This window comes from Crassostrea angulata, chromosome 6 (genome assembly GCF_025612915.1).
Source record: "Crassostrea angulata isolate pt1a10 chromosome 6, ASM2561291v2, whole genome shotgun sequence".
Classification (NCBI taxonomy): Eukaryota; Metazoa; Mollusca; class Bivalvia; order Ostreida; family Ostreidae; genus Magallana; species Magallana angulata.
Window position 1 is genome coordinate 8,048,958 of NC_069116.1, and position 19,390 is coordinate 8,068,347.

Sequence of the window (19,390 nt, forward strand, 5' to 3'; positions counted from 1 at the left end):
GGGGGGGGGGTCGAATTTTAACATAGGAATATATAGAGCAAAACTTTTAAAAATCTTCATCTCAGAAACCGATCTGCCAGAAAAGCTGTAACTTGTTTGGAAGCATCATCAGGTAGGGTAAATCAAAGTTTGTTCAAATCATGACCCCCAGGAGTAGGGTGGGGTCAAATTTTTACATAGGTATAAATAAAGAAAAGAAAGAAAAACATTTGCCTAGAAAACCTGCAACCATAGTGAAAGTAACCCCAGGTTGTGTAGATTCAAATTCGTGAAAAATATTTTTTAGGAGTAGTGTGAGGCCAAATTGAGAGGTTCAATTTAACAAAGAAAAACATTTTAAATTATTCACAAAAACTCAAATGTTATAATGCATGGTTTACTTATGTGCAAGTATTTTGAAATATTGTTGATTCTTTAAAACTGACTTTGGCCCCTGAACAATTCTTGGGCTTTACAAGTTTGATGTAGGTGTATATACCATTTGATTCAAATATTCTTGATTTCTCATTATGTGATATGACTATAAAATCATCCTGTGACATAAGAGGCTCAATGATTAACGGAATATCCGATGGAAAAGTTGATTTTTTTTAAATACAGGATCTGTTATACTACAATGTCCAATTATTTTGCATATGACTCCATAAAGCTGATTTTATAGTGTCTATTGTTACTCAGGTGAGCGATGTGGCCCATGGTCCTCTTGTCAGCTATGATATATATTGTAAACCTAAACATGATATCGGAATATACCTTAACATTATACATTCTTATAAAGAAAAGTATTTTCACAGAAATGGGCGAAAATTGATGGTCCTGCATCTATCGAGTCTTGGAAACTTCTCGTACACAAACGGTAGGATTAAGATATGATAAAGATAGTCTATTCTGAGCTTTGTGTGTCTATAATATAGATAAGAAAAATTACGAAGATGGTTTAGTAGACCTTCCAATATGATTTGTAAGTATAATTCGCATTTTTCATCATAGAATGCCATTTCAACTTTATATTACACTGCCATACGTAATACTTATCAACCAGGGTGCGAATTCTGACATGATTTGAATTCTTTGATTTCCTGTGTATACATATTGAGACATATCGCTTGTTTCTAAAGTATGGGACATTTTACATTTTTTGGCTTCCTTGTGTACCAGATAATTACTTATAACAGTTTGTTAACGGTAGAAAAGCGGTAATTAGCCATAATATCAATTTAAATTATAGCCCCGATCGTTTAAAAACTTGTTAATTAGATAGCTTGTCACGTGGTACAGTGACGTCAAATGCGACCTTCTTCGAACAGCTGATTGTAAACAAATTGTAGGATTAGCATTATCTTTGACATTTATTCACTATGTGCGTTGTTTTGTTTTTTACATGCTAACTAAATTAAAAGAATCTTATTATTCAGTCGTACATGTTTGAGCCACCAGTACTGATAAAAAACGATGATGTAGCCGAAGAAGCGACGATGAAGTCGGCAATAACGATCAAATTGATCGACGTGTAAACATTGTAAACACAACTTAGTAAGGAATTTAGCTCAAATAAATTGGTTAAAGGTGTTTATTATATCAAAAACTACAATAGTCTTGCTTTTTGGCGTTCCTAACGACTCAGAATGTTCATTATTGTAAAACTGTGGTGCACAAGAAGTTTTTTCTTCGGCCGTAACTGGTCACACCTTTTTAAGGTTGTTTGCTTCATATTACACTGTATAAATATATATATAAAATTATATATTATAAAAGCAGGCAAGAACGTTTTCCTTTATTATTGTTTTTTTCTGTAAGATCCAATCTCCGTATTTTTAATCCATTTACGCCACCTATCGATATTAATTTGGATAAAAGTACATTATTATTAAATACTTTTACCAGTTTAAAATGTTCATATTTTCCAACATTTGACAAAAACATGTTTTAAAAGGTAAAAATGATAAAAGTCCCAACTCGTGACTTACAAATTCGTAGTTAACTTATTGCGCCACGCTGTTGGGTAACAATTTTGTCACTTAAAGCTGCTTGGTCCGATTTTTTTCGTAATTACAGTATCAAAATTTTGTTCATACAAATCATTTATCTTACAAAGTTATGGACTTTCTCCTATTTACACCAGCAGAATCAATCTCCTTTCTAAGTTAGAAATATTCAAAGTAAATAAAAATAATTTCTCTTTGGGCAAACGAAAAAACAAACCAAAATGCATCACGGGAATGTTTAGAAAAGGAAACCGCATGGTTTCGTCCCCCGAATGATTGGGGTTATTCAACCCGCATGCTATGCATCGATTGTAAAGAAAGCAGGCTCTAGAAATATTGGCGATCAAAACGTACACATGTTTATTTGTAATTTGTCTGATCATTTGTCTGACCATTTCGACCTTTATTTAAAGCGATGTCAAATTCGTAATACAACCAAACCCGTATCGTCGTCAGGGGTGAAATTTAACATGAGGCGAAATAACGCGGTACCTTTTAATGTCGTATGTTTTGTTAGCAGATTTTGTACGTATTTTTCTTCATTGAAATTTGGCTTAATTGACTGGGTAAACAACTGCAATGTCTATTATTATACATATACTAAGCATAGCCATCGTTTAAAAGCGTGCATAAAATTTGGTATAAAATCGGACCAAGCAGCTTTAAACTAAGTCACTAAAACACCTCAAATACTAAAAAAGATACACGAATCTCTTCGTGTGTGAAACATTCAAACTTCCAACAACAGAAGTGTATCTAAGAAAATCTCTGTAAACAAGACATTCTTCTCTAACCTCATGTCGATTCTATAGAGTACGGAAAGGAAAGTCATAGATAAGATATCATATTTACAGTGCATTATTTCTGCGATGGAGTTTACCTCAAAGTATAAAAATTACAAAGGTACCTAACTTTAAATACATAGAGTACTATCAGACTATGTACCAGTTCCTAGAATTTAACATGGATGCAATTTTGCGCGTAGCCCAACAGTTTCTCTACATACATTAAGAATTTCGTTGAAAATGTAATTTCTACGACTTCTTTCGATAAACCTCACCTTTACAATTGCTAGCAATATGCAGTTTTAGCGGTCTTAACAGGCATGTAGCATCGACCTTGAAAATGAAAAGACCAGGCAAAAAAGGCGGGCCATTGTAGGTTAATTTTTCTTTAGATATATGAGAAAATATATTTCTTCAAAACCGTAGAATGGCGACTTTCCGTCTGTTGCTACCTACATGTATTTTGTACTCCCGCTGATAAAGCCAAAAATAAATTCTCTGCATATTAGTGATGTATTTAACATATTTTCCAAAGCTGGTGGCTTTCATAATAAGAAACATGTCCTAGTTGATGATATTAAGCTTATGATTGATTACAATTAGTTTTTATTTTTACAAATATTATCCAGCCGATATCATACGTGGCGTGGTTGTGTGGCTGGTAATGGTGAACAGTGTGGATGCCATCTCAGTGAGTATGTATTGAAAATTGATGATTTTTTCGTTTACAAAATGCTAAGATGGCGAAAACTATGATGATTTTTTTTTTAGATCTAGGTTTAATAATGCTTTATTTCACTAAAGCGATATGAGGTGCAATTTTCATGCCGGAAACTTTTCATTGTGCAATTGTAAATCACTATTAAGATGACAAACAGAGAAAACTGGTTTGGAAGAGTAAAAGCTGTGTATTGTTTAAAACTATCATCCTTGGTTTAGAATGAATGTACATGTTAGCACTCATTATAATTAATTAACTTCCCTCTATCATCTCTGCACCTTAACTGTATTCAATTCACATGTAACTTCAGACGTCAATGTTCAGAAAGAAATAAAAAGAAATTTGCAATGAAATTGCGTCAGAATATACAACTTTATTATATTATTTACGTCTAACCTAGTACTATTTGTAACAGGTTACCATCGTTTCGACCGCATAACCAGTTAGAAATCGCCAGTCCGGGTTTATTCTTATTAGCCTATGTCAATGTGGTTTTGACCAAGCTAAACGGTTCACGGTGTTTAGAACTACGTCAATCAAAAAATGCTGTGTTTTTGTTTTTTTATCAATGAAATATGCGGAGACTGATAATATTTAAGTACATGTAGACCATGTCAGTGGGGTTTTGACCACGCTAAAAGGTATACACAATGAACTTCATCCATTAGAAAGTGCCATGTTTGTACTTTATTATCTGGGGTTTGTGCGGAGACTGATATCAGGGATAATCTTTTCCTAAATTTACCCCCCCCCCCCGACACCTGTAATATCCTGGTCTTTGACTCAGTAGCATTTTCTTTGTCTAATTCAGGTAAGTATAACGCATGTCTGTCAAACGTTTGATAAGGTAAGGCCTTTGGTAAATGAGAACTCCATTAAATTGAATTAAATTAAATACTTCAAATAAAACGTATTTGTTAATTTCTGTCTAATGCTAATGGACAAGAGGTTCTACCCAGGTCAGAAGCACTATATCAACTCTCTGTTTGAGAAAGTAACGAACAGCAACTCTGCATAGGAGATTGGGCAAGGGATCAAATTGTACCTGTATGAGTAGCTAGAGCTTTGTCCAGTGTTTAGTTTCTATTTCTTATTTTAGCAATTTTTGGTAAGATGTTAAGAGAACTGAAACGTAAACATCTCAAATTAAAAGACAAGAAGGCCAGTGAAGTTTCGTTACATAGTACTTGTGTACATGTTACCCTAAATGACAGATATAGACTGTTTATTTGTCCTACGTGTCTAACGTTCACAAAAGCACATATTCCATCAAGAATCGTGAAAGGTTAGCTATATGACGGCTTATTTAAGTTCATATACGTGCTGTGTTACGTGTAAAGTCTGGTACATGTATGTAAAAATGTACTGATGGGAACACGTCGCGATTGAATTCACTCCACAGATATAAACATGTAACATTTGTTGGATAACTTAAAGATAGTGTTCGGCCATCTTGAACATTTGAGAATAAAATTGTGTAAAACCATTTCTTGAACTCGCTTGTTTCTGCCTGAAACTGACCAAACTGTTGTCAAATGCATGTAGAAGCAATAAATATAAGGTTCTATATGTTGTTTTGTATGCAAATTACGCATACAAGAACAAAACAATCAGTTCCAATGTTGTTGCTTTTTTTAAGTTTTGTATAAAGAAACCTTCTGTCTGGCGTCCTTGTGACTGTAATCTTTATACATTTTGGACTTCTTCTCTAGAATCTCTGGGCCAGTTTCATCCAAACTTAGCTCTAAGCATCTTTTAGGTATAGGGGATTTAAGTTTGTTGAAATGAAGGTTCAAAGAGAGATAATTAGAAATAATTGTAACTTTTTGGCATTTTTCAAAACTCTTCCTCTCCAAAAATTAAAAATTGTGAGGAAGCATCCTCAGGTAGGTATAGAATAATTAAATTTGTTCATATCTTGATTCCTGGGGGTAGAGTGTGCCACAGGAGTCGGCGATTTTATCAATTTCTTGAAAACAAATTAGAAAGAAGCAAATTCCTACCAGTGAGCTTTGTGAGCGTAGCGAGCGCGCTCGCGAAGCTCACTGGTAGGATTTTGCTTCTTTCTCATTTATTTACAACAAATGATAAAATCGCCGACTCCTTTGAGTGTGCACACAGTAGAGGGTGCATTTTTACATAGATATGAATAGACAAAAATCTTTAAAAAAAAAAAAACCTCTCAAAAAACATTATTCAAGAAATTCTGACACTTGTGTGAAAGGATAATCTGAAAGTGTAGAAAGATTCAATGCAAGTCAGTTTAAAGATGATCCCCGGAAGTAGGATGGGGCTCAAATGGGGGTTGAATTTTTTACATTGGAAAAATATTTAAAAATCTTCTTAGCAAGAAATTAAATGCCTTATAATTTGTGATTCACATGATAATGTATGCAAACACCCTGAATACTTGGAATAAAGATTATATTTTATACGTAAAAAGTCTTCTTCTTTTTTTGTAAAACAAGTTCTTCTATACTAAATTTTTGGATTTATAACCGGATTTAAAACGGTCAGTCGGGCGGGCGGCAGCCAGAAGGGTACCCCTATTTAAGATAACTCCTCCTACAGTTTTCGAGATAGGAAGTTCTTGATTTGCAGATCAGTTGTAGATATATCAGAAAATATCAGCATATAACTTGGATTTGATTTTTTATCATTAATGATAAAAATACCGCCTGTTGAAATTAGTATTTTTTATTCGCATAATATTGCATATAGGGTACCCCTATTGTTCGGATAACTCCTCCAACAGTTTTCAAGAAAGGATGCTAGTGTTTTGCAGATCAGTTGAATCTATATTAGAGATGCATAGGCGTCGGAACCGGGGGGGCTAGGGGGGGCTTAGCCCCCCCCCCACTTTTTTTGCAAAGTTATACCTAACCATTAGAAACATAGCATGATAGAGGGTTCAGCCCCCCCCCCCCACTTTTATCGCAGGAAAGACTATTGTTCCTAAATTTACCTTGAAAGATTGAGAGGTTAGATTCAGAAGCATACTAACCCCCCCCCCCCCCCCCCCCCCCCCCCCCCCCCCCCCCACGGATTAGGAATTTCATGATTTTGAGAATAAAAAAATTTGGTAAGTAAATTTTTTTTTTTGGAAGTATAGCTATACACCCCCCCCCCCCCCCCCCCCCCCCCCCACGGATTAGGATTTCCATGATTTTGGGAATTACTTTTTTCTCAATATTTCTGAGGATTAGTCTAGCCCCCCCACTTTCAATTTGCTTCCGACGCCTATGAGATGTGTATATTTTTTTGGATGGGTAACTGACCAACCCACCTTCTTATTATTTTCAAATAATTTTATTTGGATTTAAGAACGTTGGCCCCACGTGTTTCCAGTGTGACCGCGAGGCGCTTCCTACCACGTGTTCAAACGTCGTCACGTGTGGTCCACATGAGGTATGACGAACAGGTACATTGATTTTAAACAAAGGGAATTTAATAAATACAAAGTGATTTTAATCTTAATTGATTTTTACCTAATATTGTGTTTTAAAAATAAATTATTGTCCATTAATGAAGAAAACCAATGTTAATGTGACATTGGATGCTGTTATCTTTTAAATGCTGTATTGGTTAGTTAATGCTAAGATTAAAAAATAAAATTATATTTTACCATTAGCATTGTTCTTTTTCTAAAGGTGTGTTCGATTGAAAAGGGGTTAGATCTCCTGGATGATGTTGTTTTCTGGTCAGGTTGTAAGTCCAAAACGGTGAGGCCACCTCAATCCAATTGGCTGTATTTCAATTCAAGAAAAGATTTTATCCAATCAGACAATTTCATTGAATCGGGTGGTTCCTGCTCTTATGCCAATTCCCTTTCTTGTAGGAATGCAGTGTGAGCAGAAAGAGAAGTTCGCCTGCTGACGTCACAGTCACGTGCTCCGAGTGTTGTGATGGAAACTTCTGCAATGCGAACGGATGTGGATATCCCGGTAATCCTTTTAAAAAACTATAATACACCACACAATATAAATCTAACATACAACTAAAAAGATCAATTATTCAAAGAACATTTGTAGGATTTCCTGCTGGTGGGAATAACCTTTGCTTTAACTGCGTTCATATGAAATCGCCATCCAACTGCTCTCATGTTGCAACATGCCAAAAAGACGAGGTAATACCAGTAGCTAGCAAAGGTCAATGTTTATTTATATCTTGATACTAAATAAAACTAAATACGTTAAAAAACCATCAGTTACTAAAGTCTTTCAGAACATAAAATGAACTTAAACTTTTCTGTTATAAATCATCTCATACCAGGTTTTGATCTCCGTTTGCACTATCTGTTACATTTGCAGCCACCAGTTGTAATAATTCGTCGCATCCACAAACTTTATATGCAATTCAACAGCGTTTTAATTTTTTGATATGTTTAATGCATAGCTATTATTAGTATGCTGAATTTTAAATTTACTTGAAGAACAACATTGGAAATTTTTTTTTGGGGGGGGGGGGGGGGGTAACAGTAAGCAATTTACCATTGTCATAATACCAACAGAATATCATTTAGACCGCGTATGAATATGCACATCAGACGTTGATTATTTTATTGTCCTCAAACGCATCATTTATAGAAAGTGTGGTGCATTTAGTTGCAGCCTTTATCCAATTGCTAATTATCACGGTTGATATTAACATGATTTGAGGGTACTCATCATGATCAATCGAAACTTTTAGCAACAAAATCCATGAATACTCGTTCTTACGTCACAGTTTAAAATAGTAACTAAATTAGTCATTCCTTCCATGTAACGCACTGATCGACAATAACGATTGTGTACTTTTCTCACTTTGTATGAATAAATTAAGAGAGATCAGAAAAAAGATGTAAAATATAAACAATAAAATGCTTTCTCTAGTACATGGTTCATGCAACAATGAAGACAGAGATGAGACATTACGTAACCTGCACACGAGTTATGTATTTTGCTGCAATGTTCGCTGCAGTCATTGCGGCATAAACCACCAAAGAACGCATTTTATTGATACATAAAGCTTTGTAAAATAAATATATATGTGTGTATATACTTCATTCCAATCATCCTATAAAGTTTATCTTTTTGTCTTTAAAGTTGGGTGCAAAAAAAATTTCGTTTCAAAATTTCATACAATTCTATTATAAGTATCATTCTGTCGGAAAAATTTCTGAATACCTAATATGTGTTACCAAGTACTTCATTTTTAAGGTGATAGGGGACATGAGGTCGAATCCCGCTAGGGCTTTTGTATTTGTTACTTTTCCAAGAAAGAAAATTAAACATATTTTTTTGGACAAATACTGTAAAATTTGAAATATCTAAATCGATGACAGTACATGTATATGTATTTAAATTATAATAAACTTTTATCTGTTAATATCGACAGGTGTTTCATACCACCTTAAACGTCAAAGATCTATCGGTCTGATTAAATTTTAGTTCATACAGTTAATGCTCGTTCAATCATATATGATCTTCCTCTGCTTGCCAGATTCGATAGTTTTTTTTCTACAATAAGCAGTTATTCAGTTTATTAAACGTGCGTTCATTTCACTTCGTGAATAAAGTTCTGTAAACATGGGATTATTTAACGCAAACGTAAAAAAAATTAATTTCTAAATAGATAATAGCGAGCGCAGCGAGGCGGCGCGAAGCGCCGCTCGCGTAGCGAGCTCCATAGACAACGTGTACGAACGGAGGAAATTCGAGTTGAAATCTGCACATTGTTCAAAGAAAATTTTGTGGACCCGCGTGAAAACGTTCTACTATCCCAGTGATCCTTTGCAGTGCATAGCAACATGGCGGAACAGGAAGCGTTTCTAAGGAAAATTCTTACCTGTAAATCGCATACATCATTTTCATTTAACAATAAAAAATCCGTTTAAAACCATTAAAGTAAACAACACATATGCTTACGTAAAAAACTGTACCTATGACGTCATTTCCTTCCCCGAATTTGTCCGACAGTTTACGAAAACTGTCGAGCGCAAAAAGTTAACTATGACGTCACAGTGATCTCGCGTTTTATATCCCTGCGATACATTTAGAGGTGGATCAAGCATCTGTACTGAATGTAACGTGTAGGAAGTACTCAGTATATAGGGAGTCACCGTTAATACTGATACTGCGCTCGCTATTAACGGTGACTCTTTGGCTGATTAGTTTTGTTTTGATGATTTTTTTTTTTGGCTCAGTAAATACACATGCAAGTTCCATGCTAAATTTATTGTCATATTGATCTAATCATTGTATACGTTAGGTAGGTGACAAAAATTATTAAAAAAGAAAAGTCTAATCGTTATTAGATCTACGTGTAGCCACGTCATTTTGTAATGAATACATAAAAGAAAAAAATTAAACTGTAAAAATATCTACATGTATTTGTTATAGTTGCATATGTGGTCAAACCTTTCAATAATATTGGAGATCACACACTAAAAAGAGGGGGAGGGCACATATGTCTACATCGCGTACATATAGCGTACAAAAATTAAAAAGATTAAAAACAAAATTGATGTCACACAGGAAAATAATTAAAACACCGGTAACAACAAGGAACAAAATGAGAAATAACACAGACACACAAATTATTGATTTTAATGATCATTATTAAAAGGTAAAGTAGAGATAAAAAATAAAAAAAAAACCGGCTTTGTGTTTATCAAAATATTTTAATAGGTCTGTTTAACATTTTATTAATGCTCAGTGGTATTTTTTTGTGTAAGTGTTTAAGCCTAGGAAGGGACCATTGGAATAAAAGTTTGATATTTTCCGGTTCCTTGAGGTGGTAAAAGTTTTCGAGACAAAGCCAAATTTTTTTTGGTTAGGTTAAGTCCACGGGTTGCATTTAACAATGATGACATATGTGTGGCTCCTTCTGCGCTCGCCCCAACGGTCACACCGTAAAACATATTAGCGAGCGCGAAATGAGCTCTACCGGCAAGGCGTGTGTGAATAGAAAATTCGGACTATTTGCACATTCATTCAACGGATTTTTTTGGCGTCAGTAAATCGGACCAGTAATGCCTTGTTTTAATCGTCCCAGTAGTTCCCTGTAATTATGGTTTCCAATTTCACACTCTCACGAGAACAAGATAAAAGACTATGTACATGCATTCATGATTGTAAATAACACAACGCCAATTTCCATTACATGTACTTTTAAGACTAACGGAGTTATCGTCCTTTCGAGTGACGTCACAATGGATTTCTTGCACATTGATCCGACAGAATTTTTCGGAGTCAGTAAATTTCGACCCTCAATGCAATTCCTCAATGTCGGCTGATCTCACTAGACTGGATACCATCTCGCGAGAATCAAAGTAAAACTTTTGAGAAACAGATAAATTGTGTAATTTCCAGAACATCATGCTTTTTAAGTAAACAATCAATATTTTCTAGAGACAGACTACACTTGACCGACGTGAACTTTGACGTCACAATAAGGGGAAACAACTCTAAGTAGTTATTGTAAATCTGCTGAAATATAAATACCAAAATCTTCTCAAAATCTTGCAGAGCTAACGAATCGAGACATTTCTTCAGAGATAGGAAACAGCTGTAACTTGCTCTCATTTGGATGAATGCTCACATTTATTTTATTCACTGTATTTACGGTAATTTCCAGGAACGTTTTTTTAAATGGGGCGTGGCAACATCATTAAAAAAATCTTCACAAGCAAAAAGAAAAATAAAATTCTCAAAATCAGGAAAATTCTAATCGGGGTGAGGAATGGGGAGTGCGTGGTATGCCTTTAGCTCTTTAGCTGCTCAAAAGTGTCTTTATTTTCACTACTATTTACGGTATTACATGCTACCGGGGGATCCATTTTCCTTATGTGATCAACAAATTTTTTTATACGTAAATTTGATTTCTTTTTAAACGGGGTAGGGGGGATTCTGTGATAAGTCAATTTTTATTTGTTTAAGAAAAATGTCTGCTGCAAGAAAAGAGGAAATATTATGTTAAAACATTATGTTAAAATCTTTATTATTCAACAACATTTTATCTGAGATAAATTCTATACTGGCGTGCGACCAGTATATAAACAATCTGATCAAAATCAGATTTTTGATCCGCTCCAACAAATTCTGATGTCGCTACACTTTGTTCAGCGACTATCAGAATTTCGGGGCGTTATTAAGATCTGATTTTAATCAGATTGGTATATAAATAAATAAAAAATCTTATGAATTATGAATAATGAAAATTTACTGGAAATTGGTATATTTATTTTATTTTGCATTCTTCATTTACGTGTACTTTACGTCACTACTTGTATTTTTATTGATTTATCATAATTCATTTTTGATCACCTGCTGCGCTCGCCCCAACGGTCGCACCGTAAAACATATTATTTTAATTGACGTATACCACACGTGTAATCCTATCCATTTGTCCGCGGGAGGCTGAGTTTTCTCTGAATACATGTAGACAAACTATTAGTGCAGGGAATTAAATTGTAAGAGGCTGATTTGCCGACAAAATGTCTGTGAACGGCATACCTAATAACATCTGTCTATTGTTCGACTTGTCGGTGTTCTTTTCGCCCACCCTGTCTGTCACCGACTACGATGAGAGGTGTTTATTAGTACTTGTTCTTTGTTGTAGGTCTGTTACTTTGGGAGGGGGGGGGGGTTATTAGTACTGCTTGCTCTTTGTTGTAGGTCTGTTTCTTTGGGGGAAGTGTTTATTAGTATTGCTTGCTCTTGGTTGTAGGTCTGTTACTTTGGCACCCCTGTGAATGTTATTGTCATTTAAATTTTAGACCACGTGGTTTTATTTGACCCTTTCAGTTTCGCAGTAAAAATCGTGCCTCATAGCTAGTCTATTTATTAGAAATGAGGTACTTGTAGTCAAATTTAAAATCTAGAGGTTTTGATTGATTTTAAACTTTATCTTCATTAATTGGTGGATAAAATGTGTTCTAGAAATCAATGTGACAATACAAAAATAGTTTTTGTCTGCTGTTGCAACAATTAACATGCTTAGTAGAGACCCCCCTGGGGATTAATTTTCGATCCGCGCCTGACCTAGTAATAGCATCAATAGTGAAACAGACTATACTTTTTTATGCAGAATGTTCCTTGAAAACGGCAATCGCAACTTCTCGGGCCTTTCCGGCAAGCTCGGAAAAACACCTCGAATGTATTACCTAAGCGTCCATGACAACCCCCCTTTTTATAAAACTTGATAAAAATACAACATATTTTACGATCTGTTGAGATGTGAGCTATACTTCATAAAAGTAAACGATATACACTAAAATATAACACAGAAGCTACATACAAAACTTCATAGCCGATACTTATTTTAATGGGAAGCGACTCCATTTTGTATAAAATTCTAACATCCGGTGATGTTAATACATTTGAAGTGTTTTTCCGAGCTTGCCGGAAAGGCCCGAGAAGCTGCGATTGTGAAAATGGCTCAATATACTAAGTTTATATGCAAAACAGACGCCCATTATTTAAAAAAAAAAAACATGGTATTGCTCACCACAAGTATCAAACATGGCTATGATTTTATCTAGCAACCCAATGTTTATATTTTCAACCACTCTACATGTGGTTGAACACGAACAATAACTCTGTTCTCAGTATTATCGTTTAATATAAATAACTGCTCGGTGGTGAAATAAGACATACATCTTAAAAGATTTCATTTTTTAACATTAATCAAAGTAGGATTTGATATGAAAAACGACCAGTACTTGCGTATTTTGAGAATATTATCCGAACACTTATACTTCCGCTCGAAATTTCACAGGAACTGAACAGATCTCGGTGAAGTCTCGTGAACTTTCATTCGAGCACCTCTGGATTTATTACTTACTTAGCAACGATAAAAAGAACATTCCGAACACATTCGCAGGGGTGTTTGGGGGAGGTGTTTATTAGTACTGCTTGCTCTTTGTTGTAGGTCTGTTACTTTGGGGGAGGTGTTTATTAGTACTGCTTGCTCTTTGTTGTAGGTCTGTTACCTTGGGGGGAGTGTTTATTAGTACTGCTTGCTTTTTGTTGTAGGTCTGTTACTTTGGGGGAGGTGTTTATTAGTACTTACTCTTTGTTGTAGGTCTGTTACTTTGGGGGAGGTGTTTATTAGTACTGCTTGCTCTTTGTTGTAGGTCTGTTACCTTGGGGGAGGTGTTTATTAGTACTTGCTTTTTGTTGTAGGTCTGCTACTAGTACTTTGGGGGAGGTGTTTATTAGTACTTACTCTTTGTTGTAGGTCTGTTACTTTGGGGGAGGTGTTTATTAGTACTGCTTGCTCTTTGTTGTAGGTCCGTTACTTTGGGGGGGGGGGGTGTTTATTAGTACTGCTTGCTCTTTGTTGTAGGTCTGTTACTTTGGGGGAGGTGTTTATTAGTACTTACTCTTTGTTGTAGGTCCGTTACTTTGGGGGAGGTGTTTATTAGTACTTGCTCTTTGTTGTAGGTCTGTTACTTTTGGGGAGGTGTTTATTAATACTGCTTGCTCTTTGTTGTAGGTCTGTTATTTTGAGGAATTACAGCAAGCTCAAGGCGTCTCCTTCCACTCAGGGTGCCGGTCACTGACGGTAATGGTTTCTTATCACCCACTGTATATATACGCCGTACTTTTATTAGTACTCAATTGACCACGTGGTACTTTTTTTAGTGTTACTGCGTCATAGTTATTTAGTACTATTCAATTGACTATGCCGTAATTGTTTAGTACTCTATTGAGGATACCGTAGATTTCTGGACACCGTCTTCATTAAACTACGCCTTTATACTCAGTTCACTACGACATACTTGAATGTGTACTCTATTGATTTACTAGTGCTAAATTGACCACGCTATATTTAAAATGCAGCCACGTCATCGTTTGGTAGTACTATAGACTTGTTAACTTGAACATGTATATTCCTAATATTAGTACAAAGTATTTACTATACACATTAAATAGGGGCCCTGACTAACAGTTTACGAGCAGATCAGTTGCGACTTGCTTTTCTTTTGCTAAAGTTGCAACTTTATGTTGTAACCTTTTGGTATAAAAAGTTGTAGAACTCTATTCGCCTAAAACAATTTCAGGGAATTATTGGCATTTTAAGCAAAATTAAAAACAGATCCCCAAAGAACATTGGATTAGACTATATAGTACTCGCATAAACACGACAGGACTTACAAATACTTCATTATACTATACTATCTATGGTATTACGGTTCATATGAATAAATGCAATTAATAAAACGAAAAATTATTGTAATAGTAAAAATATGGTAAGAGATGGACAACGAGATAATCTCATAAATGAATTCAACAATCAAACAGAATAGCATCTTCGCTAGCCAAGCGTTTTCGGTCCACTCTGTTCCCAACAAGGAGGGGAGAGGTGTGGATCAGAAACCCTTGACTTGGGAAGATGACAGAATAAGTGAATATCAAATTAAACAGTATATTTATAGTTTTATAATTACACTTACTTTTTTTAAATACACATATAATTATATTCCTTCATTACACTTCTTATTATCAAAGCTATCTATAGTCGTAGCAAGGTGCCGTACAATCAATTTCTGCTTTACGATGTCTTTTCCTACATCTTTTTATTTCATCTTTGTGAACATAAAAAATGGCTTTGTATATTTCTCAGTTTTATCTTTGTTTTGTTGATTAGGATTGTAAAGTCCACCAGATGTGCGGGGGTTGTTGCCTTGGTGATTTCTGTAATTCGGGGTGCAGTCCCTATGACAACCTGCGGCCATTGTACCAGTACGTCACGCTGACGAACGCCCCCGGATATATGTGGATTACTATTCCGTATCACCAATAAACATTCCTATTACATGTACATTCTTATTATTGCTATTATTGTTAAAAATTATTATCAACAATATTATCAACAAAGTTTATATTAACAATAGTATTTTTCTTAAATATGAAGTTTAATACATTATAAACTTCCTATTTTGAATAAAAGCCGGTTGTATTATTTTTTACGACTGATAGCAGCCTACAAAACCTCTGTACTACGAATATACAGCTTTATAAAAACAAATTCTCCCTTTCAATATTATCAATGGTAGTAGAACATAGATGGATAAAAATAACGGACCAATAAAATGAATAAACTATTCCATAGTCTCTTAAAACCTTATTTCTCATTTCAATATAATAAAGGGTCTTGTACGTTTAAGGAACAAAATGTAAACATACATTTTTATGGTTTTAGATGATGGTTTGTAGGAAAATTACGCAACCAAGACCAGAACAATGCCTTTTCATCCCTTAGAACTGCGCAGCTGCAGACTTAATCTCAGAAAAATATAAAAGGAGGTCATAATGGTGTCCATTCTACAACCATTTGTGAAAAAGAGTTATGCCCAGTAAAGTTGTAGCTTTGTCTCAAAATTTGGTGCGAGATTTATTTGTCCGTGTCTACGGAGGTACATTAAAATATATTATCTGTGGAAAAAATAGGAATATTTTTTATTCAAGACAATTTTATTCACCCCCTTTCCTATTTCTGAAAAAAAATTAATTTATACACAGGGGATTGAAAAAAAAACAACATTGGGACTGGTATAGAGATGTCTGTCACATTTAAAAACACAGATTGTTTTGAATTGACAAATATTTTTTTATGAAAATATAACGTCAATGTGCACCCATTGACACAGGAGTTCTGTTTCTTGTTTTAAAAATAGATCCATTGCGGTAAAAATATGGTACCCAATTTTGCGACAAAGCTATACAAAATAAATGAGCAAAATTCAATCTTTTGCTCGACAAATGGTTGTAAAGTTGACACAAATAACCATCTTTTAGATTGTTCAGGTTTTTAGTTCTTCCAAGTTCTTTAGTTCGTCTGCAGCGGCGCAGTTCTAAGTGATGAACAACGGGTTTGTTCTATATTTGTGTACAAAAGTCACCCATTTAATTTTTTCTTCTGATCAAGATTTGGCCGTTGTTTTATAGAGAAAATCTTTAACATGAGGCTCAGGGGCCACATCGCTCACCTTAGCAACAAAAGCTGATCAAATTTGCATTACAGTATAAAATTCAAAATATGTTAAAAAATAAGAACAATATATCATGCACAAAAGTTTGAAAATCTGTCCATTTTTTATCCAAATATTTCATGGTAAATACAAAGCCCCTTTTGTTGTTTAGTATTTGTGAGAAGATTTTTCTCTATTCATTTTTTAAACATAGGTAATTACAGATTACAAAGCTCACCGAGACGAGACATCACCCTTATGAGACTTCACCTTTATGAGACCACCTTTATCATATTAAATGAAAATCATACTTTATGATCTTGGATATTCATGGATTCTGTTTTGACACAATATCGTACATCAGCTGTTAAAAAATTGTATGATATTCATATGTTCATATGTTAATTAATACAATAATATAAAATTAAATATTGCATCCTATCATATTTACAACATTTATCATATAATACAATAAAATACCATAATAAACAATGATGAGATATGATATTGTGATGTATGATATGACATTGTATCGTGTTATACGTTATTGTATTTGATCACATAATACAATATCATAATATATAAAACATTATAGTATTATATTACAATATCATATTAAATAATACATCATAACATTGAAACGTATGATATTATATTGTATAATATAGTATGATATTGTATGATACTGTATCATTTTTGATACATAATATAATATTGTATCATATGATACAATATAATTTGATACAACATTGTATCATATCAAATGATAAAATATTATGTGATAAAGTAAAATATTATATAATACAATATTATATTATACATATTATATCATATGATACAATAATATATTTTACAATATCATACAATACAATTTCATGTGATGTGTCAATTATTGTGTGATACAATATTATATTATATTACAGAAACTAATATCATATTAAACAATATCGTATGATACAATATTATAGAAAATACCATATTGTATCATCTGATACAATATTATATTTTGCAACATCTTATGTAAAAGTAGCATGTGATAATATAATAAATTAACAATTAATAATGAATTAATAATACAATAAAATATCATATAATATTATATCATAATATACAATACTATACTATTACTTATTAGCTTAGTTACTGACTCACTACGGAAATATATTGGGTTGATCAATTTCACAGATGGCGACGCGAAGCCGAGCCGTCTATGAGATTGATCAACCCAATATATTTCCGTAGTGAGTCAGTAACTAACCTAATAAGTGTTTTGTTTTCCCCGAGGACTATTAAGCGACATATTTATTCACAAATAGCAATGATCATGGCACAGCCATGTATAAGATGCCTAACATCTCGTCCAATTTAACTCATTTAAACTCTTCAAAATTTTCAATCTCACCTTTCAAATACTCTTTAAAAATCTTTGCTTCACCCATGTTTACCTACAATGTTTTGTTGATATTCAATTTTAAATGTTTTCTCCCTTTTCTCTGCAGAGATTTGAGCAAATTTCAACGCTGCCATTTTGTTCTGCTCCAGACAAAACAATGTGACGTCAATATTCTAAGGGCAACTACTCTAATTTTAAATAATTTCAAAGGGCAACTACTCCAAATACTTTAAGAACTTACGGCATGCGGTTTATATGTATTAAATACTATGAAATGTCGAAATGAGTTAGCGAAGCGTCGACCAATGATGGCCATATTGCCTAATATTAATTCTCACAGAACAAATATAGAGATATATGAGGCAATCACATGCTATGTTTAAACCAATGAAAATGTGACATTTCAGTCCAAGGGAAAACAAATAACGATATTATGATACAATATCATAACATAAAATATTTTAAAAAATGATACAATATCATATCGTATCATATAACTTTTTATAATATTACTGTACATATGATATTATATTGTATCATATTAAACAATATTGTTTCATACCATACAATACTATATCATAGGAATCATGTTATATCATTTATCAACAAACACATCTATTAGTCGAGCAGGTTTGAGTGAGGAAGGAGATTTCTTTAGCATCCTTGATAATGGAGATCAGGCTCTGCATCTGAAGCAACCTCTGCGTTTCATTTATAATATAGTTAAATCAACTATGCAAGCTATCATCTATAAAACATGTGACCTGTTCCAAAAAAACTAAACCTCATCCAGCATCTGAAACCTATGGCTCAGATTCAGCATTCAAGCCTGTCAGGTGCATCAGTATACATTAGATGCATCTCCATGCAAGTTTGGTGAAGTTCAGACCAGTAATAACTAAGATATCATCATCATGCAGAGGGCACTAGCAATTAAAACCTTAACCTGCTCCAGCATCCGCAACCTTTGGCTCAGATTCAACATCCATGCCTGTCAGGTGCATCTGTATCAAAAGACACACCATCCATTCAAGTTTGGTAAAGTTAGGACCTGTAATAACTAAGATATATTTTTTAGCATCCTTGATAATGGAGATCAAGCTCTGCATCTGAAGCTTTCTCTGTGATTCATTCATATTACAGTTTAATCAACTATGCAAGTTTGAAATAGTACTATTATCTATTAAACATGTGACCTGTTCCAAAAAACTTAACCATATTTAGCATCTGAAACCTATGGCTCAGACTCAGCATTCAAGCCTGTCTGGTGCATCAGTATCATAAGACACACCATCCATGGAAGTCTGGTGAAGTTAGGACAAGTAATAACTAAGATATAATCATCAGAAGGCACCTGTTTCAAAAACGTTAACCAGCTCTAAAAACCTTAACCTCCTCCAGCATCAGAAACCTATGGCTCAGATTCAGCATTCAAGCCTGTCTGGTGCATCAGCATCATAAGACGCACCATCCATGCAAGTTTAGTGAAGTACGGACCAGCAGGAACTTAGATATTGCTATCAAAGGGCACCTGCAACAAAAACTTTA

At 34.1% G+C, this 19,390-nt stretch overlaps 1 protein-coding gene across 5 annotated transcripts; it reads left to right on the top strand.

Annotated features, from left to right (window-relative positions):
* The first annotated feature begins 27 nt into the window (after positions 1–27).
* LOC128190538 (uncharacterized) lies at positions 28–15,299 on the top strand. Of its 5 annotated transcripts, none has more exons than XM_052862617.1 (8): positions 868–961; positions 3,400–3,461; positions 6,816–6,912; positions 7,142–7,213; positions 7,330–7,435; positions 7,523–7,617; positions 13,971–14,039; positions 15,126–15,299. In XM_052862617.1, exons 2-8 carry the CDS (start codon positions 3,451–3,453, stop codon positions 15,279–15,281), a joined length of 606 nt encoding a protein of 201 aa, XP_052718577.1. In that variant the 5' UTR covers positions 868–961; positions 3,400–3,450; the 3' UTR covers positions 15,282–15,299. The 5 variants fall into 5 exon arrangements, with proteins under 5 accessions (XP_052718578.1, XP_052718577.1, XP_052718576.1 ...); XM_052862616.1 differs by having other exon boundaries at positions 869–961; positions 6,816–6,899; XM_052862615.1 differs by having other exon boundaries at positions 907–961; positions 3,400–3,465; positions 6,809–6,912.
* Positions 15,300–19,390: the final 4,091 nt, after the last annotated feature.

What these genes read in the sequence shown, in the direction of transcription:
- LOC128190538 (XM_052862615.1), top strand. An exon ending in TGTGGATGCCATCTCAGTGA is followed by an intron (nt 3,466 to 6,808) that starts GTATGTATTGAA and finishes AATTTTATTTGG; the next exon opens with ATTTAAGAACGTTGGCCCCA. An exon ending in GAACGGATGTGGATATCCCG is followed by an intron (nt 7,436 to 7,522) that starts GTAATCCTTTTA and finishes GAACATTTGTAG; the next exon opens with GATTTCCTGCTGGTGGGAAT.